Source organism: Athene noctua, chromosome 14 (assembly GCF_965140245.1).
Source record: "Athene noctua chromosome 14, bAthNoc1.hap1.1, whole genome shotgun sequence".
NCBI classification, from domain to species: domain Eukaryota; kingdom Metazoa; phylum Chordata; class Aves; order Strigiformes; family Strigidae; genus Athene; species Athene noctua.
In genome coordinates, this window is record NC_134050.1 from 19,673,799 (window position 1) to 19,692,676 (window position 18,878).

Here is an 18,878-nt window from a genome sequence, read left to right on the forward strand (position 1 = left end):
CTCTTTGAGCAGAGGCTTGAGCCATGGGTGAACATCCCTGGTAAACAGTCAGTGTTCTCAGAATACAAGCTGATCACAGCATGCTGGCAACAAAGAAAAGAGTATGGGCAGATTGCACATTCCAACACCCCCAACCCTAATAGACATACTGAAGGCAGAGGGGAAACGAGGGAAACATCCCAAGTATTCCAGGAAAACAAACAGAGCAGCTGTATAAACCTGAGAAAACAGAGAGCAGGCAAGGCTGGTCACTGAGAACAGCACATGACTAGTGTGAAGTGAGACAGCACAAACAAGCTTGGAAGGCCTGAGGTGTTCTCAGGAGCAGAGGGCAGCAGTCAGAATCCTGCTAGCCCCCTTGAAAAATCACACCCTGTATCTGCTCTTGTGCTCTATCAGAATCGGCAACAAAAATAAGAAGAAACAGGTAGGGGACAGAGCTAAGTCAGCTGCAACCCCCTTCTCTCAGCTGCTTAGAGTTCCAGCTTCCAGTATTTGCCTCTCCTTCAGCCCTGCCCATGCAGTCCCACTTCAGCTATCCCCTGTATGACTCAAATCTGAGCACTTGCTCCACACCACTGTGTGTACAGCGACACTGACACTCACACCGTGTTCTACTTCGTCAGTGACACATAAGCGGCAAAAAATTAAGAGGGAAGGTTCCTTCTCCCTCCTTCCTCCTGCGTCATTAGAGCCTCATCTTCTGCTCTGTGAAGCTTTTAAAAAGAGAAAACAGAAATGGGAGGGGTGTAAAAACTGTCTGGAACAAAATACCATATGTGCAATGCCTCTTCCCCTGTTCTGTGAGCTGCAAAAAAACCCAGCACCTTCCCCGATAGAAGCAACCAGGCTATCTTAAGTAATTGTGGGATGGGGGAGAGGAAAGGGGCAACAAAAAACCCCACGTATTGTGCACATTTCAGAGAAGAGCCCATTTCAACAGCCATGAGTAAGAAAGTTGCAGAAGTGACAGCTCCACTGCCTCTGCCCAGCTGGCTCTCCAACCTGCCTAAAGCAGCATCCAACACCACAGGAAGGGCTGGCTTTGTTTTCAACACTGTTGGCCAGTGGCGTTATACACAGGATTACAGAATGCTGCTTTCCTCACAAGTTATGGTGGGGCAATTTATTTTCATTGGCATAAGCAGAGAAGGAAAGACAGTCTGATCCACTCTGCAGCAGCAGGAGACTGGGAAAGGCAATTTTACATGGGTACATCATCCAGCCCTAACACAGCACGCACATTACGCGCACCCTGTCTTAGAAAGAAACGTTTCAAGAGAGACCTTTGACTTCTGAAGATAAACACTGAAACATCTACAGCCAGCATCTTCAGCCTTCAATCCCCATCATCCATGTGCTGCTACAGCAAAGTAAAACCCTAGTTTGACTTCCTTCATGATATCAGCTTCCCATTCCCTCATATTTCCACAGTCCACCCCATACAGTCATAAGAGGATTTTCCCACCCTGTTGACATCATCTCCTCCTTGTTACACCCAGGCCAGCCCATGCCACTCAGCACAAGCTACAGGCTTGGTGCTGGGTAAACAGTACCAGATCATCGCACTCCAGTGATCCTTGCTGACACTGGCTCATCAGCAGCTCCTACAAGGCCAGACTAGTGAGCAGCAACTTTCTGTGCATCTGTGGTGATGCAAACTGTTCCACGGAAAATCTAGAAACTACCAACAGTCACACTCTGCTCTCAGCATCTGCACACACACATGCAACTTACACTCAAGAGGGGCTCAATACCAGCCTGGCTTTTTGCATCCTCTGTGAATTCTTTCCCCAGTCCCTTAAATATGTTGTGTCCACTCTGACCCTTCAGACTTAATGAAAACTAAGGCAGCTTGGCATATCAAATTTCAGAAAAGCTTCTTTTTCTCCAATACCTCCAGCTTTCAGTCAGCCCCTTACACCCCAGCTCTTCCAAACCATGGCTTAGAAACACATCCCCTGACTTGTGTGCCAACATCCATGCAGCTGACCACATGCCTAGCTCTACTGTAGTGCTATCATATGTAAAACTTCAAATACTTCAAATCAAAACAAGATGTTCTAAATTAAAGAAAAAAACAAAACACCCACCACCAAACAACTTAAATGACTGCTAAAATCATTCACATATCAGCTGCAAATAGCAACATTTTGGAGAGGATTTTTCTGGGGCTTTTTATTATTACTATTATTTTATCTGCAGAAAGCAAGCCAAGAAAAGAGAGGAATAGACGGCACCAAGCCCTGCATCCAGGCAAGCTCTCTGCAAGCAAATGCAGACACATTTCAGGGCTGGCAGAACATTGTGCTGAAACGAAGTGGTGTGGGTTCTGACAGAAACACAATTTTTCAGATCTGGTATGAAATCTGTAATGCATGCCACTGAATAAAAGCTTCCATAGGCTGTACAGCAGCACCTAAATATTTGTCCTACTGCTGTTCATCCATAGCTGGCACACATTCAGAGACTGCAAAGACAAAGCCAAACCAAAGCTCAGACTGACTTTTCTACCTCCAATTTGCATTGCACTTTTCCCTCCAGGGATCTCGCATGGTTTGGTTTGGATTCCATCCCAGCTCACTCCTGAACAGAGAGATGTATCAAACAATTTCAATGCACCAACACATTTAATTTTAAATTTAAGTATTTGAAATGACTTTGAATGCATATGCTTGACATTTCAATACTGTTCTGGATAACTTTTTAATCCGTTCATTTTTCACTAAGTGGTTAGAGTGTAGGGCAATTGGACTAAACTAAAAGCAAAGAAGATTGCACTACGGCAGACATCCACAGAATGAAAGCTGTTGGGGTGGAGGACTACCTTCCCATGGGAAATGAAAACTTCAGCATTAGCTTTTCAAAACTGTAGAGTTGTACCAAGCACTGTCCACCATGAAGCAGGACAAAGCCACAAGCTAGCAGCAAAAAATGGAAAGACCATGAGTCAAGTTACTTGTGACTTCACCCCTTCCACTGCAGAGGCAGATAAGGGGGCAACAAACTGCCAAATGACTTGAGGATGTAGGGCAAATGTGCAGGGTCAGAGCAACTCTGCAACTTATACAAAAGCCTGCCCAACAGAACTAGTCACAAACAGGCAAAGGCAGAGTTAATACATACACTCTGTGTATGCATGTACTATAGCTATACGTACACTAAGGAAATACTACAAGGAGGGGTCAACAAAACCATTTTCCTTACTGTAACAAATAACTGAGGCAGCAGTAAAGGACAGTTGGCTCGTCCACAGCAGCACTTGCCATCAGAATCAGTACTGCACATGGTAAATGGGTCTTCCACTTGCCAAAAGCCACAGGCTGCCAAAGCAGTCTGACTTTGGATGGATCATTGCTAGGACTGAACCTGCAACAGGTGAACTGGGTGCATAAAGAAAGAACCCTAGTGAGAAGAAGAAGAAAAAAAGAGCTAGAAAATGAGGCTTATTAATCTGTAAATGCTTTGATACAGAGAATCTTGTATGTTCTTACAATGGCCAAAACAATGGCCCAGAACTAGTTCTCCTTTCACAATACAGTACAAAGGAACCTAAAACCATTATTGTCTAGCAATGGCTCATCATGGGTCCCATGAATAAAGGACTTGGCAATAACCCAGCAGCCACAAGGCTTATGACAGCTTTCTCAGGAACTTATGAGAATTTGACTTCTTTCCAGTAACTCCCTTAGGCTCCCAGAGGAATCCTCGAACAGCTTTTCAAGCCCTAGGAGTCAGGCCAGTTGACAGCAAAGAGGATACCCAAAAGGCACTGCAATGACAATCCCACAGCAGAGCAGGAATGCAGGCCAGCAATAAAACTGATGGTAAACAGGTCCACAATAAACTAGCCCTACCCATAATTTAAACAGTAGGGCACTGCCAGAATGAAATGGTCATTTACTGACAGAGAGAGCAAAGAAACATAAAACCCCAATAGAACAGTAAGAGATCACAGACAGCTTTCAGAAAACAAACACCTCTCAAGCCTACCACTGCATCTAGATGAAGAAACCTCGTCCTCTACTTCCGAGGGTAGCTCCGTGTCCTTACCTCTAGCAGGAGAGTAGGATCTTCTGGGCAGTTCTTGTTTTCTGGTATAAAGGCATTCTATTATCCATTCTCCAAGTACAAAATTTTCTTGTGTGTGTGACAGAAAAGTCCTAGTCATCCCACAGCCCCTTTCCTCCAGATGTCCTGATTCACTCTGACAAAGGCAGAATGCCTAAGCAGCAGTAGCAGTACAGGCAGAGCCACTGCAGCACAGCCCTAGCCCACTATCACTGTGGCTAAAGCTAAGAATGCTTGAAAGAGGGTATCGAACCAGCACTTCTCTACAGCAGGAATAGCTCTTCTGTGCTCCACAAACCCTTCCTTGATCCATAAAGTGGCTGTACATGTGCTGGGGGGAAAGCCATTCTTTCATCCATATACCATTTTGTTCTGCAGGATAGAAGGGAAAGTGTATTTGTTCAGCATGCATTTTAAGATAATAGAGCACCTCTGCTTTAAACTGAACCCACACGTTGGGGATGTAGCTCAATAGAGAAGCAGAAAAATACATCTCCTTTGCAGAAATGCAAATACATCCAAATACAGCTCTGGCCCAGATGCAGGCAGGTGGCATCCTTTGTATAACACTGGGTACAGCTAACATTCACCCAGGTTACAGATAAACCACTGCACAATTCAGTTATTAGAAAGCTAAGCAGAATCCACACACACGCATTCCTCTTCAAAGGTTTCTCAATACAACCAGAAAAAGCTATCTTTCACAGAATACAAGCACTTTCATAATATTAACCTTTTTAGCTTCTCTACCAAGAATGGCAAATGTCATAAATCAAGAATAAAAATGAAGCAGCTTGACAAAGTCATACAACAGGCCTGCAGGAAAAGGCCCTGGCTGGGGGGATGTCCCAGGGAAGGGAACTCACATCCATTTGCTCAGCATACAGCTCCTCAGTCAGGGGGGTGTAAGGGTGAAAGGTGGAAAGATGTCTTTGGTTTGTGCCTACTTGGGAGAGAACAAATTTAAGGAATCAAAATATTGTGGGAGTCCTCAAAATGCTCAGCATATTCTAAAGGAGATGGATAAAGTGCTTTCCAAATATCTTTGGGAAGAGCAGAGGTAGGTACCATTTTAGATCAGGCAGGGATTGGAAGGCAAACTGCAAACAGAACTGGAACCCTGATCTCACTGTTCTTTTCACTTAGGCCAAAAGTGAATGCAAAGCCCCAACCATCCCCATCAGTCCTTGGGCACAGCTCAAGCAGCCTATTGTTCCAAGAGGACTTATCCATCACTACAGACAACCCTCTCTGATCAGGTCGTATGATTGAAGGCTTTACTTTATTACTCCCTCACACCAGCACCAAGCAAAGCAGCAGTGTATCAGATCAGACAAAGGAACTGCTGCCCTTCAGAACAGACTCCTGACTAACTGCTCCCCGACGCACGCGTGTGTGATTTAGCTGCGCGCAGTGGGAACACGACAGTAACATACCACATGTGCCATTCCTTACCAGGTTTGAAGAGGCCACACAACCGAAAACAGCCAAGATGTTCAGAAGTCAGGTCGGTCTTGTATCTTGAGTTTACTAAAATTTCACGACTATTTCACCCGGTATGTTGCAGCATTCCGAAGTACTACCCACATGCTGAAGCGTGCTAGAACTGCTGGGTAGAGGCAAGAGATGATGGAAACCTCAGTGAAAGGTAGCTCTCCACAGCTCGGTCCCAGCTCCAACATGCTGTGTTTCACCAGCGTGCAGCCTCAGGGCTTCTGTGCAGTAAACTGGAGACCCTCCCTCAGCTTTCTAGTCCTGGGGCTACTACATCTCACAGTTTCCCAACCCTCTGCTACTCCAGTGCCACTGTGTTGTGATTAAAATGCTGGAACTGGCTCGTGAATGAAAAAAGTTCACCTGCAAGCAAATCAGCTTCAAAATCCATATTCATAAAGAGCGTTTGAGGAATATAGAGGCTTCCACCCCTTTACCCACTGAAACATAACAGTTCTTGGTCTTTCATATAAAACATGTTGTAATTTCTTTCTTTCCTGCAGAGCAGCCTCTGTGCATGTGTCTACCACTGTATTACCTCAATATTTTTTTCAAGAAACGCTTCTCTAACAAAAAGGAATTCACTCGTACAAAGCAAACTGTATTGCTTCTGCAAAATTTCATTTGAGAATCCACAGTTAAAGTGCAGGACCCCTACGGTTACCAGTTCTGCAGTGTGATAGCTTCAGCATCCCTTGTGAGATGAAGCATGTCACCTTAATGCATCCTTAAGGTGAGAGAACAACCAAGCTGATTGGCTTCATCACCCTAAGGACACACAAAGTGACATACTTAATCTGATGAGAGACACTAAAGCAGTGCCTCTTAATATTTTATGAAACATTTGGCTGTTTTTAATTTTAAAAACAGCAGCTCAATAAACAAAGCAATGGAATGTTCCCTGTGGATGGCACAATGATAGGTGCACAGCAGCCCACTCATCTGAGTGACAACATGATATCTTGTGCATTGACTCTGCTCTCCTCCCCACATCCACGCTGGAAGGCCTGTACACTGGAAGGTCTCAGGCTCTGCACACCAACAGCGACTTTTCTAGAAATAGCGGTCTCTCCCCAGGATGCAGCACACAGCAGGGGCCACTTTGGAGCTGGTTTAGGACATCCAGCTTCCATACAGCACCTTAATCTGGACACAGCAGGCTGACATGCCTAGGCTGAGTGAATGGTTTTAATCAGAAAAACTGCATTTTCTTCCCTACCTGGTCAGTTCTGGAACAAGACTACAGTTAGACTTTCATGAAACACAAAATGCAAGCATTCCACTGCATTCCAACTGCACGCTTGCTTTAAGCTTATCTGCTTCCTTAAGTAGCCACTGCTGACCACTGTCAGAGACAAGGTACTCAGCAAGATGAATCTTTGCTCTTACTTATAACAACCATCTTTTATTCCCACTCCCATGAAGGCTTGCAAGACGCAAAACCGGACAGAAGACAGATGGAAGGAAAAGCCCAAGCATCAAACTTAAATACAGACATAAGCATCCCCAAAAGGCCCAAAGGCTAGTCTTCAGCAGAGCCTGCTCTTTAATTCTTTGTTCCAAATACATCCATCATCACTTATGAGAGCCTCAGAGATAAGACTTATTTTTGAAGTTGGAAAATCCCCCCATTCCTTTTCACTGGAGTTCAGAGATTCATAGATGCCAGGGCAAACTACTACAAGAGGACTGGCTTGCTGCAGTCTTTTTAGAGATAAATCTTGATGGGAGAGAACCCGAAGGGTATAAACATGCAGAGAAAAGAAGTTCCCAGCCAAAGTCAGGAAGTACAACGGGAACAAAAGCACATCCATAAGCTCAATGGGAACGCACATACTGCTTTCACCATGGATCACCTTGGGGCTCCTCCCTTCATGCATCAATACTTGACAAGTTCTGGCCTCACCTCAAGTTCACAGTCCACCCTTTACTCTGAAAGGAAAGATTCTGCAGAAGTGAAAAGCATTATGCCAAGAAAAAGGATTATTTTGTCATCTGAGGACACTTGCATGGAAGAGCCGAGCTGATGGGCAGCTCCTGTGATCTTTCTGATTAAAATACTGCCTCAGGATATTACTCCCCCCCGCCCCCCCAACATGAAACAGCCATTAGGTTGTGATATATTCACGTAATAAAGGCTTTTTCTTATAAAATATGTCAATCCAAGACTGGCAAACATTATACTTTTGCCTTCAAGTGACCTTACTGAGAACAAACATCACAGATAAAACCAGTTCTCAACTACTTAAATACTGACATCTGAGGAAGCAGAGCAGTGAGGGAGTAGACAGGTGTTTTTTCCAATCCCATCACAGTGCTTTGAAGAAAAAAAAAGGGGGGGGGGGGGGGGGGGAGAGGGGTGCTAAGGGGAGTTAAGGATAAGCCATTTCCACAAGGGGCTATCTTATCTTTTCATTATCAATTTTATATACATATATTTTATATATATATATAATATTCACATATATATGAATGTATATATATATATAATATATATATACACATATATTCACATATATATGTACACATACACACACAAAACTACACTCACCTGCCACCTACAGCAACCTCTACAGGTACAATAGCACATTAAACCAAACAGCACAAAATTCTGCTCACGGCAGACATAATGGTGTCTGATGATCAGCATTATGACCATCAACAGTCTCGTACGCTAAGGAACCTTGCACCACATCTAAAAAGTCATTATTAAAGCAAGAACTGCCTTGGTGGAGCACCCAACCCTAGTCAGAACATCTCGACTCTCACTTCTAAGCACAACCAGGGGCACCCTGAAAATACAGATGGTCCAGCTGTGCTTCTCCATGGCAATGCCCTGCCTCCAAGGGAGGGCACCTGAAGTGGCACTAACATATATGAGCAGCAGGGAAGGCTTCAGAAATCTCTGAAAGCTACTAAACACCACCACGGCTCACCACCTCCTCCCAGTTTGATAGCAGGAGCGATCGCTAGATATGCCACCGAGATCACTAAAGATACCTTTGCAAATACATGTAGTGCTGTCAGCCCCAAGTACAGAGCACCATCCCAGCATCCTAACTCCCGTCCAACGAAGCAGAACAAAGTCTCTGCCCCATTCTCAAGTAATAGGCAGTGATCTTTCCATCTAACACAGGGACATCTTAAATCGTTTTAAGGAAAAACAGTTGCATTTTTGGACACATCTACAGGAGTTCCTCATACACTCTATCTAGCAGAGACATCTGTTACTCAATATATATATTTCAAGCAAATCCCACCCTTCAAATCCTTTCCATCGGTTGTCAGTAATGAAGCTTTGTGTGCAAAACCAAGTACATTCTGCCCCCATTAGGAAGCCAATTACAGCAGGAAAAACAAGCAATTAACAAGGTGTAAAATAAACATCCTACCACCTGCCTTTTAATAGCAACCCCACTTCAAACAAGACACAGTCTCAGCGCAGCTTTCAGAATTGGCAACTGATATTATATATGTATTTATGCAGCAGCTGCTCTTCATTGCAACAAATATTACAGGCTTACCAGATAAGGTCAGCATATGTAAAAAAATATATAGCAAGTATTAAACCCTGCTTTGAGTCCCCAAATGTTGCTTTTAATGAAATCAGCAGCATCAGGCTTGTCTGGTATTACAGTGAAGCTGCAGGCACATCCCCAGCTTAGAGAGGTTTCTCTTCATTTCTACTTGCTTAGCAGCTTCTGCATTTGTCTCAGTAAATCCAGAGGCCTGAAGAGCTATTAAACACCATGCAGGGCACCTAAACAATGCAAAGCTCTACAGAGTAGACAAGTCCTTCCTCCTTCCATCATCCCTGCCTCTCCTTGGTTTTCTCCGCCTCCCTACCATCCCATGTAAACCTATATGCAATTGCATAGGGGACACATAATGGGGCAGAAAGCCATCCACTCAGAAAATCAAGGGGAAAACAAGATTCCAGCTTAGTCTTTGCTCCTTAAGCCTGCAAGCTTCAGAGGGAAAGAAGTCCTTCCAAAGTCACACTAGCTAGCTCCAGAGGGAGCCACTTTTCTTTCTCTTTTGTGGAAGGGATGAATGAAACACTGAGTAGTTAACCTGAACTAGAGAAAGCCCAACAGTAAATCTGCAGGATGTAACAAACTTGGGAGTGGAGAACGTGCCTGAGAAAACAGCAGCCAAGCCTTGTCTTGCATGTTGGGTTGTTTGGTTTTTTTATCGCCCCCTCTTGCTCTGGCTCTCTACTTGCTACATATTTATTTGTTAAGTTTTCCATGCCACATTTCAGTTCCTGACTAACGTCCTATTTAATCACTCATTTCAAGATTCATGCAAGTCATCTTCTCTTAGGATTCTTCTCACTCTGCCTTTGCTGAGATCTGAGGTACTGAATATGGTACCAAACACTTCTGCAACCATGTACACGATTCTGAGGTGTTGGTCACAGATGGAGTGGAAAGTGGTAACACTCTGGTCTCTCAATGGCCACAGAAAGCAACAAGAAACAGAGCTTTTAACTCCAGAGCCAAGAGGGCTATCCACAGGTGTATAGAAGGTTGCAAGTCATGATCAATAGTGCCAAAACAATCCTTCACTGAAAAGTTCTTCTAAAAAGTCCTGAATTTAAATAATAATTCACTACCCCTGAACACAACTGCTACCTAACTGGCAAATCAGATCTTAAAAGACCCAAGTCTTCAGTTCTGGTGATTATCTGTAGCTATGCAGAAACCAGCAAAGTGAAAAGAAGGGGAAGGACCACAGAAGGTGAAAAGCAATGAAAAGCGAAGTCTTCAGACTTGTGAGGGTGCAATGCCTAAGCTTAACCTACTGCAACCCACAAAGTTAAAAAAAAATAATTTTCTCAGCCACTGGTTTCTCACGCTACCAGTAAGAGGGCAGAGATCCCACGACTCCTTCCTACAGCCTAATTACAGAGACAAGGTCACAAAAGACACAATCTGCCAACATGAGCTGCAGGAGGTCATATGGCCACTCAAGCTATAAAAGTATTCTAAGAGTAGTTCAGTCAGGTCACTTAACTGACTTTTTATGGGTTTGTTTTTTAAACAAGCAGCAGTATTCTGCCTTACATTTTGTGGATAGGAGAACAGGAAGTGGGATCTACTCCTTAGTCACCAGTCTAGGATTTCAGTACTCATCACTAACAATGCCATGGAGCAGGCATGCCTAGCTACAGTTTGTAGGTCTAAATCCACAAGAAAATGCCAAGAACAAGCCTCAACCACTGATGCTGGGACAGAACACTGTCAGCTTTCAAAAGCTGTTCAGATCACAGGAAGAAGTCCTGTACTGCATTAACCAAGTGAGATATATTATCTGCAGTGCCCCACCGCAAAACCTCACATGACAGAAGCTGCTCCAGAAGCACATTGAAGAGCAGTCCACAGTTCTCAAAACTTGCTTCAACTTGATTAGATCTAGGGAAGTCTCTTCTGCTCAATGCTGAGGGGTGCTCCAATGAGTTTCCTGGCCACCAGGCTGTCTGAAGACCCAAAGAATCAGTAGTCTGGGGGACTGCTGCTTGTTGAAGGTGGCAAGAGACCAGAAATGGGACGAGAACTTACTGTCAGAAAGACCCGTGCTGTTCTAGGGATAGTTCTAAGAGACAGGACTCCAATTCTTGCAATTCTTCTTCAAAGGATGCTTAAAGAGACCTAACTCTTCAATTCTTCCAGTCCTCATCCCCCTTCAGAAGGATGGTTGAAGAGACCAAATGTGACTAAATACTAAATTGCAACAGCTGAGTGTCAGCAGTACCCAGCTCACCTGAAAAAGAGAGTTGAAAGGTGGCATGGCACAACGTGCTCACTCTGCAGAGTCACCCTAATCAGCCTGAGCTACAGCCCAGAAAACACTGACTCTGATTCCGATTAGTCACATGGGTGCACATCCCCCCCCCAGCTCTTTTAAACAAGCTCCTGCAGTTTGGCAAACAGTCAGATTGAGCAGAGGATACATGAAGTTGAGCGGAGAATATTCTCAGTATGTAGCAGTCTCCCCAGGTCATAGATCATAAAAATCCTTACATTTTCTAGGATCAAAGAAGCTACAACCATAAAAGAGCTGTGAGTTCATTAAGTCCCATCACCCAGCCGAAGCAGGTTATCCAGACAAGATATAGCAAAGTTAAAGTAATGCTGCGAGAACAAGCCGAGTAAATGTTTCTCTGAAAAAAGATGTTGAGCAAAGTCAGATATAAGAACTAGGTCTGAAAGTTAAAATTCAGTTTTGTTTTTGAGAAATAAGGAAGCACATTTCTACAAGGCACCTGTAAGACGCTAACCTACATCTAATGATGTGGCTCTGCCACGAAGCCCTGTGACAGCCCCTCTTTCTCAATCCCAGTCGCAAATTTCCATCTCCAAACACAAATGCCTTTCACCGCACAGTTCAGTAAGAAAATTACTTTGGAGCCCTGGTGCTGAAAATGCATCAAAGCACAATCTCCAAATTCTCAAAAACCACCACCACCCCAAAAAAAAAAAAAAAAAAAAAAAAAAAAAAAAAAAAAGAGAAAAAGAAAAGACACAGTTTGGCTCCCGCTGGCCTACAATAACAATAATGATAATAATCTAGAGATCGCAGGAGGTTCAGCTACCCTCCATGCCAAGTCAATTTGCCTGGTTCACAACTGCATATAATTGTTCCTGGGACTGCAAAAATTACTGCCTTTTCACTAGCGATCAGAATTGTAAAAACGCTTTCGGCCAACCTCAAACCTTTATTTGTTAAAACAAAACTATTTGCTCTTTTACAGTTCAAGTTAGGTCTGGCATTTCTGTGCAGAGGGTCAATAATCCAGTCGTTCAAAAAATAGTCACGAAAGACGTATTAACATAAGCTGTGCATTAAGACACAATTATTTATCTGCCTGACAGTAATGGCTCTGCGCTGCGCACTGTATCAACTCACAGATACTTTAGGAGGGAAATAAAACACTTTGGGAGAATTTCTGCTCTGCCCAAGGACAATTAGCATAATGCTAACGCTGTCACAAGAGAACAGTAAGGACTGACTAATGCTTCATCCCGGAGTCTCCGGAACAGCCGCGTCTGTCCCCAAAGTTTGTAGCCATCGCAGCTTTGCTCAGCACCCAGAGGCTGCGCCGAACGCTTCCCCGCTCCTCAGATCAACGAAATACAAGTAAACAGTTTCGAGATGCGTTATCCTCTGCTACCAAACCTCCCCCGCTTGGGGCACCCTATAAATCTGCCTGCTTTGCCTGCCGCCAGCCGCTGCCTCCCGAGCAAGCGGAGCTTCCCCCGGTCCCCCCAAGCCCGGGGAAAACGCTCCGGTTCACCCCGGGGCGTCCCTGGAGCTGCCCCCGGCAGCGGGCGGTACCCCCGGGCGCCCCTCTCGAGCCGCCTTTTTTTTTTTTTTTTTTTTTTAATTTTAGCCCTGGCACGGGTCGCAGCAAGACGTTCAAAGTTAAACGGGACAGCGTCAAGCCCAACCTGACCCCAGAGTTTAAAAACTCTCGGCAAACCTGCAGCCACAAGAGCGCCCGCAACTTGACCGGGACCGCAGGGCGAGTTTGGCTTTAAAGAAATAGAACACTGTCGCGCCGCGGGCGGGGAACAAGGAATAAAACCCGTCACCCCTGCGGGGCCGGCGGCGGGACATCGGCGGGGTGGGCAGCCGGTCCTGCCGCCCCCCGCCCCGGGGCAGCGCCACAACGGGCGGGGACACAGCCCCGGGAGGGCCCGCGGCGCCGCGCGGCCACAGCCGCGACAGGCGACACGGTGCCGGCCGGGGGTCCCGCCGCGGCCGCTCCTCAGCCCCGGCGGCGGGGGCTCTGCGGCGGCGGAGCCCCCGCGGGCACCAGCGCACCCGCGCTCTGCCCGTGAGGGAGCGGACCGGCGGGCTGCCCCGGCTGCCTCCCGCCGCGCACCGGGGTCCCGGCACGCCTGCTGTCCCCCTCCCCTCCCCAAGCGGCAGGTACCGGGCTGCAGCCACCGGTTGCGCCTCCCGCCCCAGGACGGCTCCCAGTTACCTCAGGCAGGACGGGATGAGAAGTCCGGTCGCTGCAGAAACCTTCTCGCAATGCAACAAGTGCCCACCCACCCGGGAACGGCGAAGGGGAGGAGCGGGGGCGGGCGCCGTGCTCGGTGTCTCCGTCTCTCCCGCCCCGGCGGTGCCGCCGCCCCGCGCTCCCGCCGCCGCTCCGCACGCGAAACGCGAAAACGAGCCCGCCCCGCGCGCGCGCTCTTTTGGGCCACCCCGGCCGCCGTACGCTCGGCCGCTACCACCCCTACCCGGAACTGAGGGGGCGCCGCTACCGCCGCCCGCCGCCTCGGCCCGCCCGGCGGCACCGCGCTGCCCCCCTCCGCCCCACCGCACTGGCAGCGCCCGGAGGAGCCCCGGCGGTAAGGGTCGCCTCGCGGGGCGGCGGCCCGGCGGGGTTGGAGGGCCGCTAAAGCGCGGGACGACTGGGACCGGCCTCCTCTAGGCCTCGGGGCCGGCCCTGGCGAGCGAGGCCTCGGCCTCAGGCTGTCCCGGCCCTAGGAGCGCCTCACGCCAGCGCTAGGCCCGTTTCTGCCGGTAGCGGTAACGCGGGCCCGGGCTAGGTCCCCCAGCCGGAGGGTGTGGGGTCTCCAGCTCCCGGAAGGTGCGGCGAGGTGGTGCGGGACGGGCCGCGGGTGGCGGGGCGCGACATACACACCCACCCCCCGCCTTGCGCCCCGCCACCCGCGGTCCCCTTGTCTGTTTTGCGGCCGGTTGGGACTTGTACACAAGTTCCGAGGTTTCCTTTCTTGTGGCTGAATGTGGTATTTAGTCATTTTGTAGAGGCACGACCTGAATTTTTTTAACGTTACAGCGCAAAAATGATCATCCCGGTCAGATGCTTCACATGCGGCAAAATAGTTGGAAACAAGTGGGAAGCCTACCTTGGCCTTCTGCAAGCAGAATATACGGAAGGGTGGGTATTATTTCTGTATGTTCTTTTGAGATTTTTAGATGAGAATGCTCTCATCTAAAGTGTGAAAGATAGAGTTACTTCGTGATCCTGCACTTACGTAGAGAGGCTGAAAACTGAAGCTATTTAGCCAGAGGTTGTTGGAAATTATAATGGGTGAAAAAGTACTCGTTTCCCTGTTGAATCTTTCTGGGTAGTAACATGGAAGTTGCCAAGTCTTAACTTTATAGAAAATTTAACTCTGTATGGAACAGGAGGGAAAGGAACAAGCAGGACAGACAACTTTGATAGCAATGTATTATTTTTTTAAAGGAGAGAGAAGTTACAGGTATAAGAAGTAATGAACGTCATTAATATATATCCCTCTTAGGCTTTCTTAAAAGCATTTCATATTCAATACCCAGAATTGCTAACGGGGGGGAAGGGGTCGTTTGACTGCTCTGGATACCTGACTGATAGTCCTAACAATTCTATTTTAAGAAGCCTGTGCATGCTTTGCATAGCCAGAATTGTCTTTAATAGTTCAAGGAAGGCCTGGCTGTGGTGGGCCTACTTCAGAAGGGTTTGAGAAGATAACTCTTGAGAAATATTCACATTGTCATCAAGTTTTAGTATGAGGGGGGAAAAAAAAACCACCACATATGTTTGCAATTCAAAGGAGTGGAAAAAAAAAAAAAAAGAAGTTTGAGAGACTTCCCAAAGCGATGTTGAAACTGTTAAGTAGAAAGAAAAGAGTATTTGCTTTGCATTCAAATGTTAGGGTTACTAATAGGTTTTTAAATGGACTTATGTCTGTGAACTATCAGAAGAATGTATATTAACAGCACAGATTTCACTGCCTTTTCTCTGAAGTAAATCTGAAAACATTTTTATGGTTTAGAACTATCCAGAGAAAATCATTCAATACCCTTCCTAAAACTCATTACTTCTGTGAGTGGCCTTTTTAGAGTGCATTTACATCCCAGAACCTGTCAGACATAGCTGAGTAGAACACTGCAGCTGCTAAACTAAAGGTATTTGGAAAGTTCCTACCAAAAAAACTTTGGTTTTCTTCCATTTATGGAGCTAAAAGCATTAAAATAGTATGGGTTGCTAATCATTTCTCACTAATTCTGAAATTTATCAGAGCTATTCTGGTAGCACTTCTGATTTATTTTCCAAGTACTACATTTTAACATTTGTCCTGTCTTTGTTACTCTTCTGCTTTTGTATGGGACAGGAAGATGTATGTTGTTACTGATAAATGCTCACTTGAAAACAACGGCTATGGTGACTGGTGTGATTCCAGGATGCCCGTTTGAACTAAGGCAGTTATGGTACTGTAAGATCAGAAGCAGAGTTTACAGATATCGAACAGTTAAAATCTTACAGTGCAGTGTCAGAGTCACTATTAATGGTGGCTCAAGAATTGGATGGGCAAAATGGAAGAAATAAACTTGTCTAAACAATTTGTGGTTACAAAAGACCCACACTTTTCTGTTTGCTCTTTTTCCACAAGTTCTTGGAAGCTAGATGAAAAGGGAAATACAACTGAAGTTGGTTTAGCTGAAATGTGTATTATGACATCTAAAGATGTGATTAATGTTAGTATTTTGTACCTCTGATAACTACATTTGAAAGTTCAGAACTTTCCAGATAGCTCTTAAAACTTACATATCAACAGACATCAGATGCTTTTGTTCTCAGGTGTTTTGGAAAGTTTAGAGATCATGTGATATTATTTATAAGCATTTTAAAAAAAAAAAAATACACTCTTGATATACTTAAATAACTTTTGCAAGTGCTAACCCTGCTATTTAAGCCGTTGAAGAACTGTTTTTAGGTACAAGGACTAACTGACATCCTCAGAGAAGCTGCTGGAGTTTGACTCCATGCAGTCAGGCCATATTGCTTGAAGCCAAACAACCTTTTACCATGGTCTGTCTTATGCAGAGGCTTCCTTTCAGTCCTTTGTACTTTAGAAAAATATCTGTCAGCTTCTTCCTATGAGAGAATTACAGGTTTGGGGAAATGACATTTGTTTTAAGTGAATGCTGGATTGTTGCACTGCGTCATACAGACCTACAAACCTGAGATCAGTTGTATTTCATGAATGTCAAATTCTGAAGGAGTATCAGCCTGGCTTTATGGTTAATAGGCTGGTGCTGAAGAGCTTAGATGGTGTCACTTAAGAGGTCTGACAGCGATAGCCATTGAAGACACACGCAGTGGTTTAGGCTCAGGCTGACTCGTCCATTCTTTACTCAGCTGTAAGAATCTTGAGCAGTCACTCAGAAGAATTAAGTGGAAAGACTGTATAACACAAGTTTCTTGTTGAGCAGTGTGCACATCCTTATTTGTGGGGAACAGGTTGTGTCACTGAATGTTTTTTTATATGGGAACTGGAAAGGGTTTTAGCCTTCCTCAGAATTAGCCTCCCATCCATATGTGGGCTAGTTTGCATTTGGAGTTATTTTAGTTTCTGTATATCTCTCACCCTTTTAATGTGGCTTAGATCACAATTTTATCTTGTGAAGTAGGCAAGTATCATCCTCAGTTTACAGAAACATTGTGTTATAACTGTGCTTAGAGATGCTAACAATAGCATGGGTAACAATGCTTAGAGATGCAATTCCTTATTCCTGCGTCAGGAGACTGTCTAGTGCCTCCATGCTACCTTCTAGCATACAGTTAGCAGGAGCTGTAGCCAGCACAGGGAATTAAGGACTGTCCAGGATTGTAAAAGCAGTGGGAATGGCTTCTCACCTTTCAGAACTGTGTTCCTATTCCTACATTCACACCTCTTGATCAGATTTTTAACCAGATCAGCTCCTCTCTTTTCTAGAGACTGGTGTTTGTAAAAGGAAGACTGAGTTACTGTAACTAAATCGAGTTTAGAAATGAACCATATTTCAAGTCTCTTTCCAGCTGTGAAGGCTAAAATTTTATTTCCAATACCAAAACACTGACATCTCACTTAACCTTGCTGTTTCATGACCAAATATGCCCTCAGGAGTGGGGTAGTTAAGAAGAGGAAATTTATAAGAGCCTGTTACAGTTCTGTTCCTGTGGGAGTTCCGCAGACTGACCTCTGAAAGTCTGATAGTGGTGTCAGCTAAACACCATCGTCAACAGAAGATGGTGTGTTCTTGCAGGCCAGCAAACAGGCAAACACCCCGTCAACAGCAGTAAATGGAAAAGCACATGCTGAATTTCAGTTTCTTAATTTGAACTGCAAACAAGGTTTCCTCTATGACTAAGCTCAAAGTAATCAGTAGGTTGCTTAGGAACGCTTACAAGTGGTTCTGACTCACTTCATCCATTATTTTTTTTTATTGTTGTTCTTGTTCATTAATAGAGATGCCCTGGATGCCCTTGGTTTGAAGAGATACTGCTGCCGCAGAATGCTCCTAGCCCACGTGGATCTGATTGAGAAGCTTTTGAATTATGCACCCCTGGAGAAATGAGATTAAAAAAGTACCGTGCTGCAAGCCATGTGGAACATATCTCTAATTCTAAACTTGAAACTGGACTTCAGGCGGTAAAGGATGAAAATCACCTGTAGTGCAAGCTTTGACAGATGTTTGCCTTCTGGAGAAAATACTGCCCCAAGCCACTAACCTCTTTTCAGGAAATAAAGGAAAGTTGAAGTCCACTTAACCAAGATTTGGAGATTAAATTAAAAGTTTGGATGCTTCTTTTCAAACCTGTGTTTGGAGTTGTTTTGTGAACTTTTAGATGCTTCTGCCAGCAAAAATAAATGTTTGCTCATGTAGAAAAACTTTATTTTTCATAAAAATGTTGAAATAAAGGATGTCTTTCCCTGTAGCATTCCCATAGTTTCTGGATGGAGTTATGTGTATGCTTGGATCTTGCCATTTGCTTGTGCTGGTTGTTTGAGGCTAGGAGCAGTATTAACTAATCGGTTCAGTGGTTTGCACCAGGCAGGCAAGGGGATTAGAAATGTGGGACTGAGGCTCAGGGTTGCAGCAACAGGGAAGTGGGAAAGTTTGTTTGGTACGAGCTTCTGGAGCTAGCAGAGTGTGCTCCCTGCTGCAGTTAAAGTCAACTTGTGGTCTTTACCCCAACTCTTACAAAACACTATGGCTGCTGTAATATAAAAAACAGTGAATCAGATGGTGCAGTGCCCTTGATTTCAGTAAAACATGTGTGAGTGTTCCCACGGAAAGCACTGGATGTGAGAATTCACGCATGCTGGTGTGAACAGGATCAAAGCCTTGATCTTGCCAAGCACCTGCACCTCTCTGTAGCTGCTACGCAGGCAAGCTTTCCACTTGTTAGTCATTTCTATGCCTTCACGTTGTGCTGCGCGTGTGGCGTGGTGCGGCCTGGCCAAGCACAGAGTGCTGTGTGCTCTCGTGGTGGAGTGACACAGAGGTCAGCTGGACCTGAAAAT

The 18,878-nt window shown here is 45.4% G+C and overlaps 2 protein-coding genes across 3 annotated transcripts in view; one reads left to right on the top strand and one right to left on the bottom strand.

The window, feature by feature from the left end:
* The window catches only part of TSPAN4 (tetraspanin 4), a 453,985-nt gene extending 440,385 nt beyond the window's left edge, over nucleotides 1–13,600 (bottom strand). The window contains exon 1 of the mRNA XM_074918701.1: nucleotides 13,559–13,600. The gene's annotated coding sequence lies outside the window, so the exon portion shown is untranslated. The remainder of the gene's footprint in view (nucleotides 1–13,558) is intronic.
* A 192-nt stretch (nucleotides 13,601–13,792) lies between these two features.
* On the top strand, nucleotides 13,793–18,289 carry POLR2L (RNA polymerase II, I and III subunit L). 2 transcript variants are annotated; one of them, XM_074918707.1, is made up of 3 exons: nucleotides 13,793–13,931; nucleotides 14,384–14,485; nucleotides 17,820–18,289. In XM_074918707.1, the coding sequence occupies exons 2-3, from the start codon at nucleotides 14,391–14,393 to the stop codon at nucleotides 17,926–17,928; spliced, it is 204 nt and encodes a 67-aa protein (XP_074774808.1). In that variant the 5' UTR covers nucleotides 13,793–13,931; nucleotides 14,384–14,390; the 3' UTR covers nucleotides 17,929–18,289. The 2 variants fall into 2 exon arrangements, with proteins under 2 accessions (XP_074774808.1, XP_074774809.1); XM_074918708.1 differs by lacking the exon at nucleotides 13,793–13,931 and adding an exon at nucleotides 13,969–14,173.
* The last annotated feature ends 589 nt before the right edge of the window (nucleotides 18,290–18,878 follow it).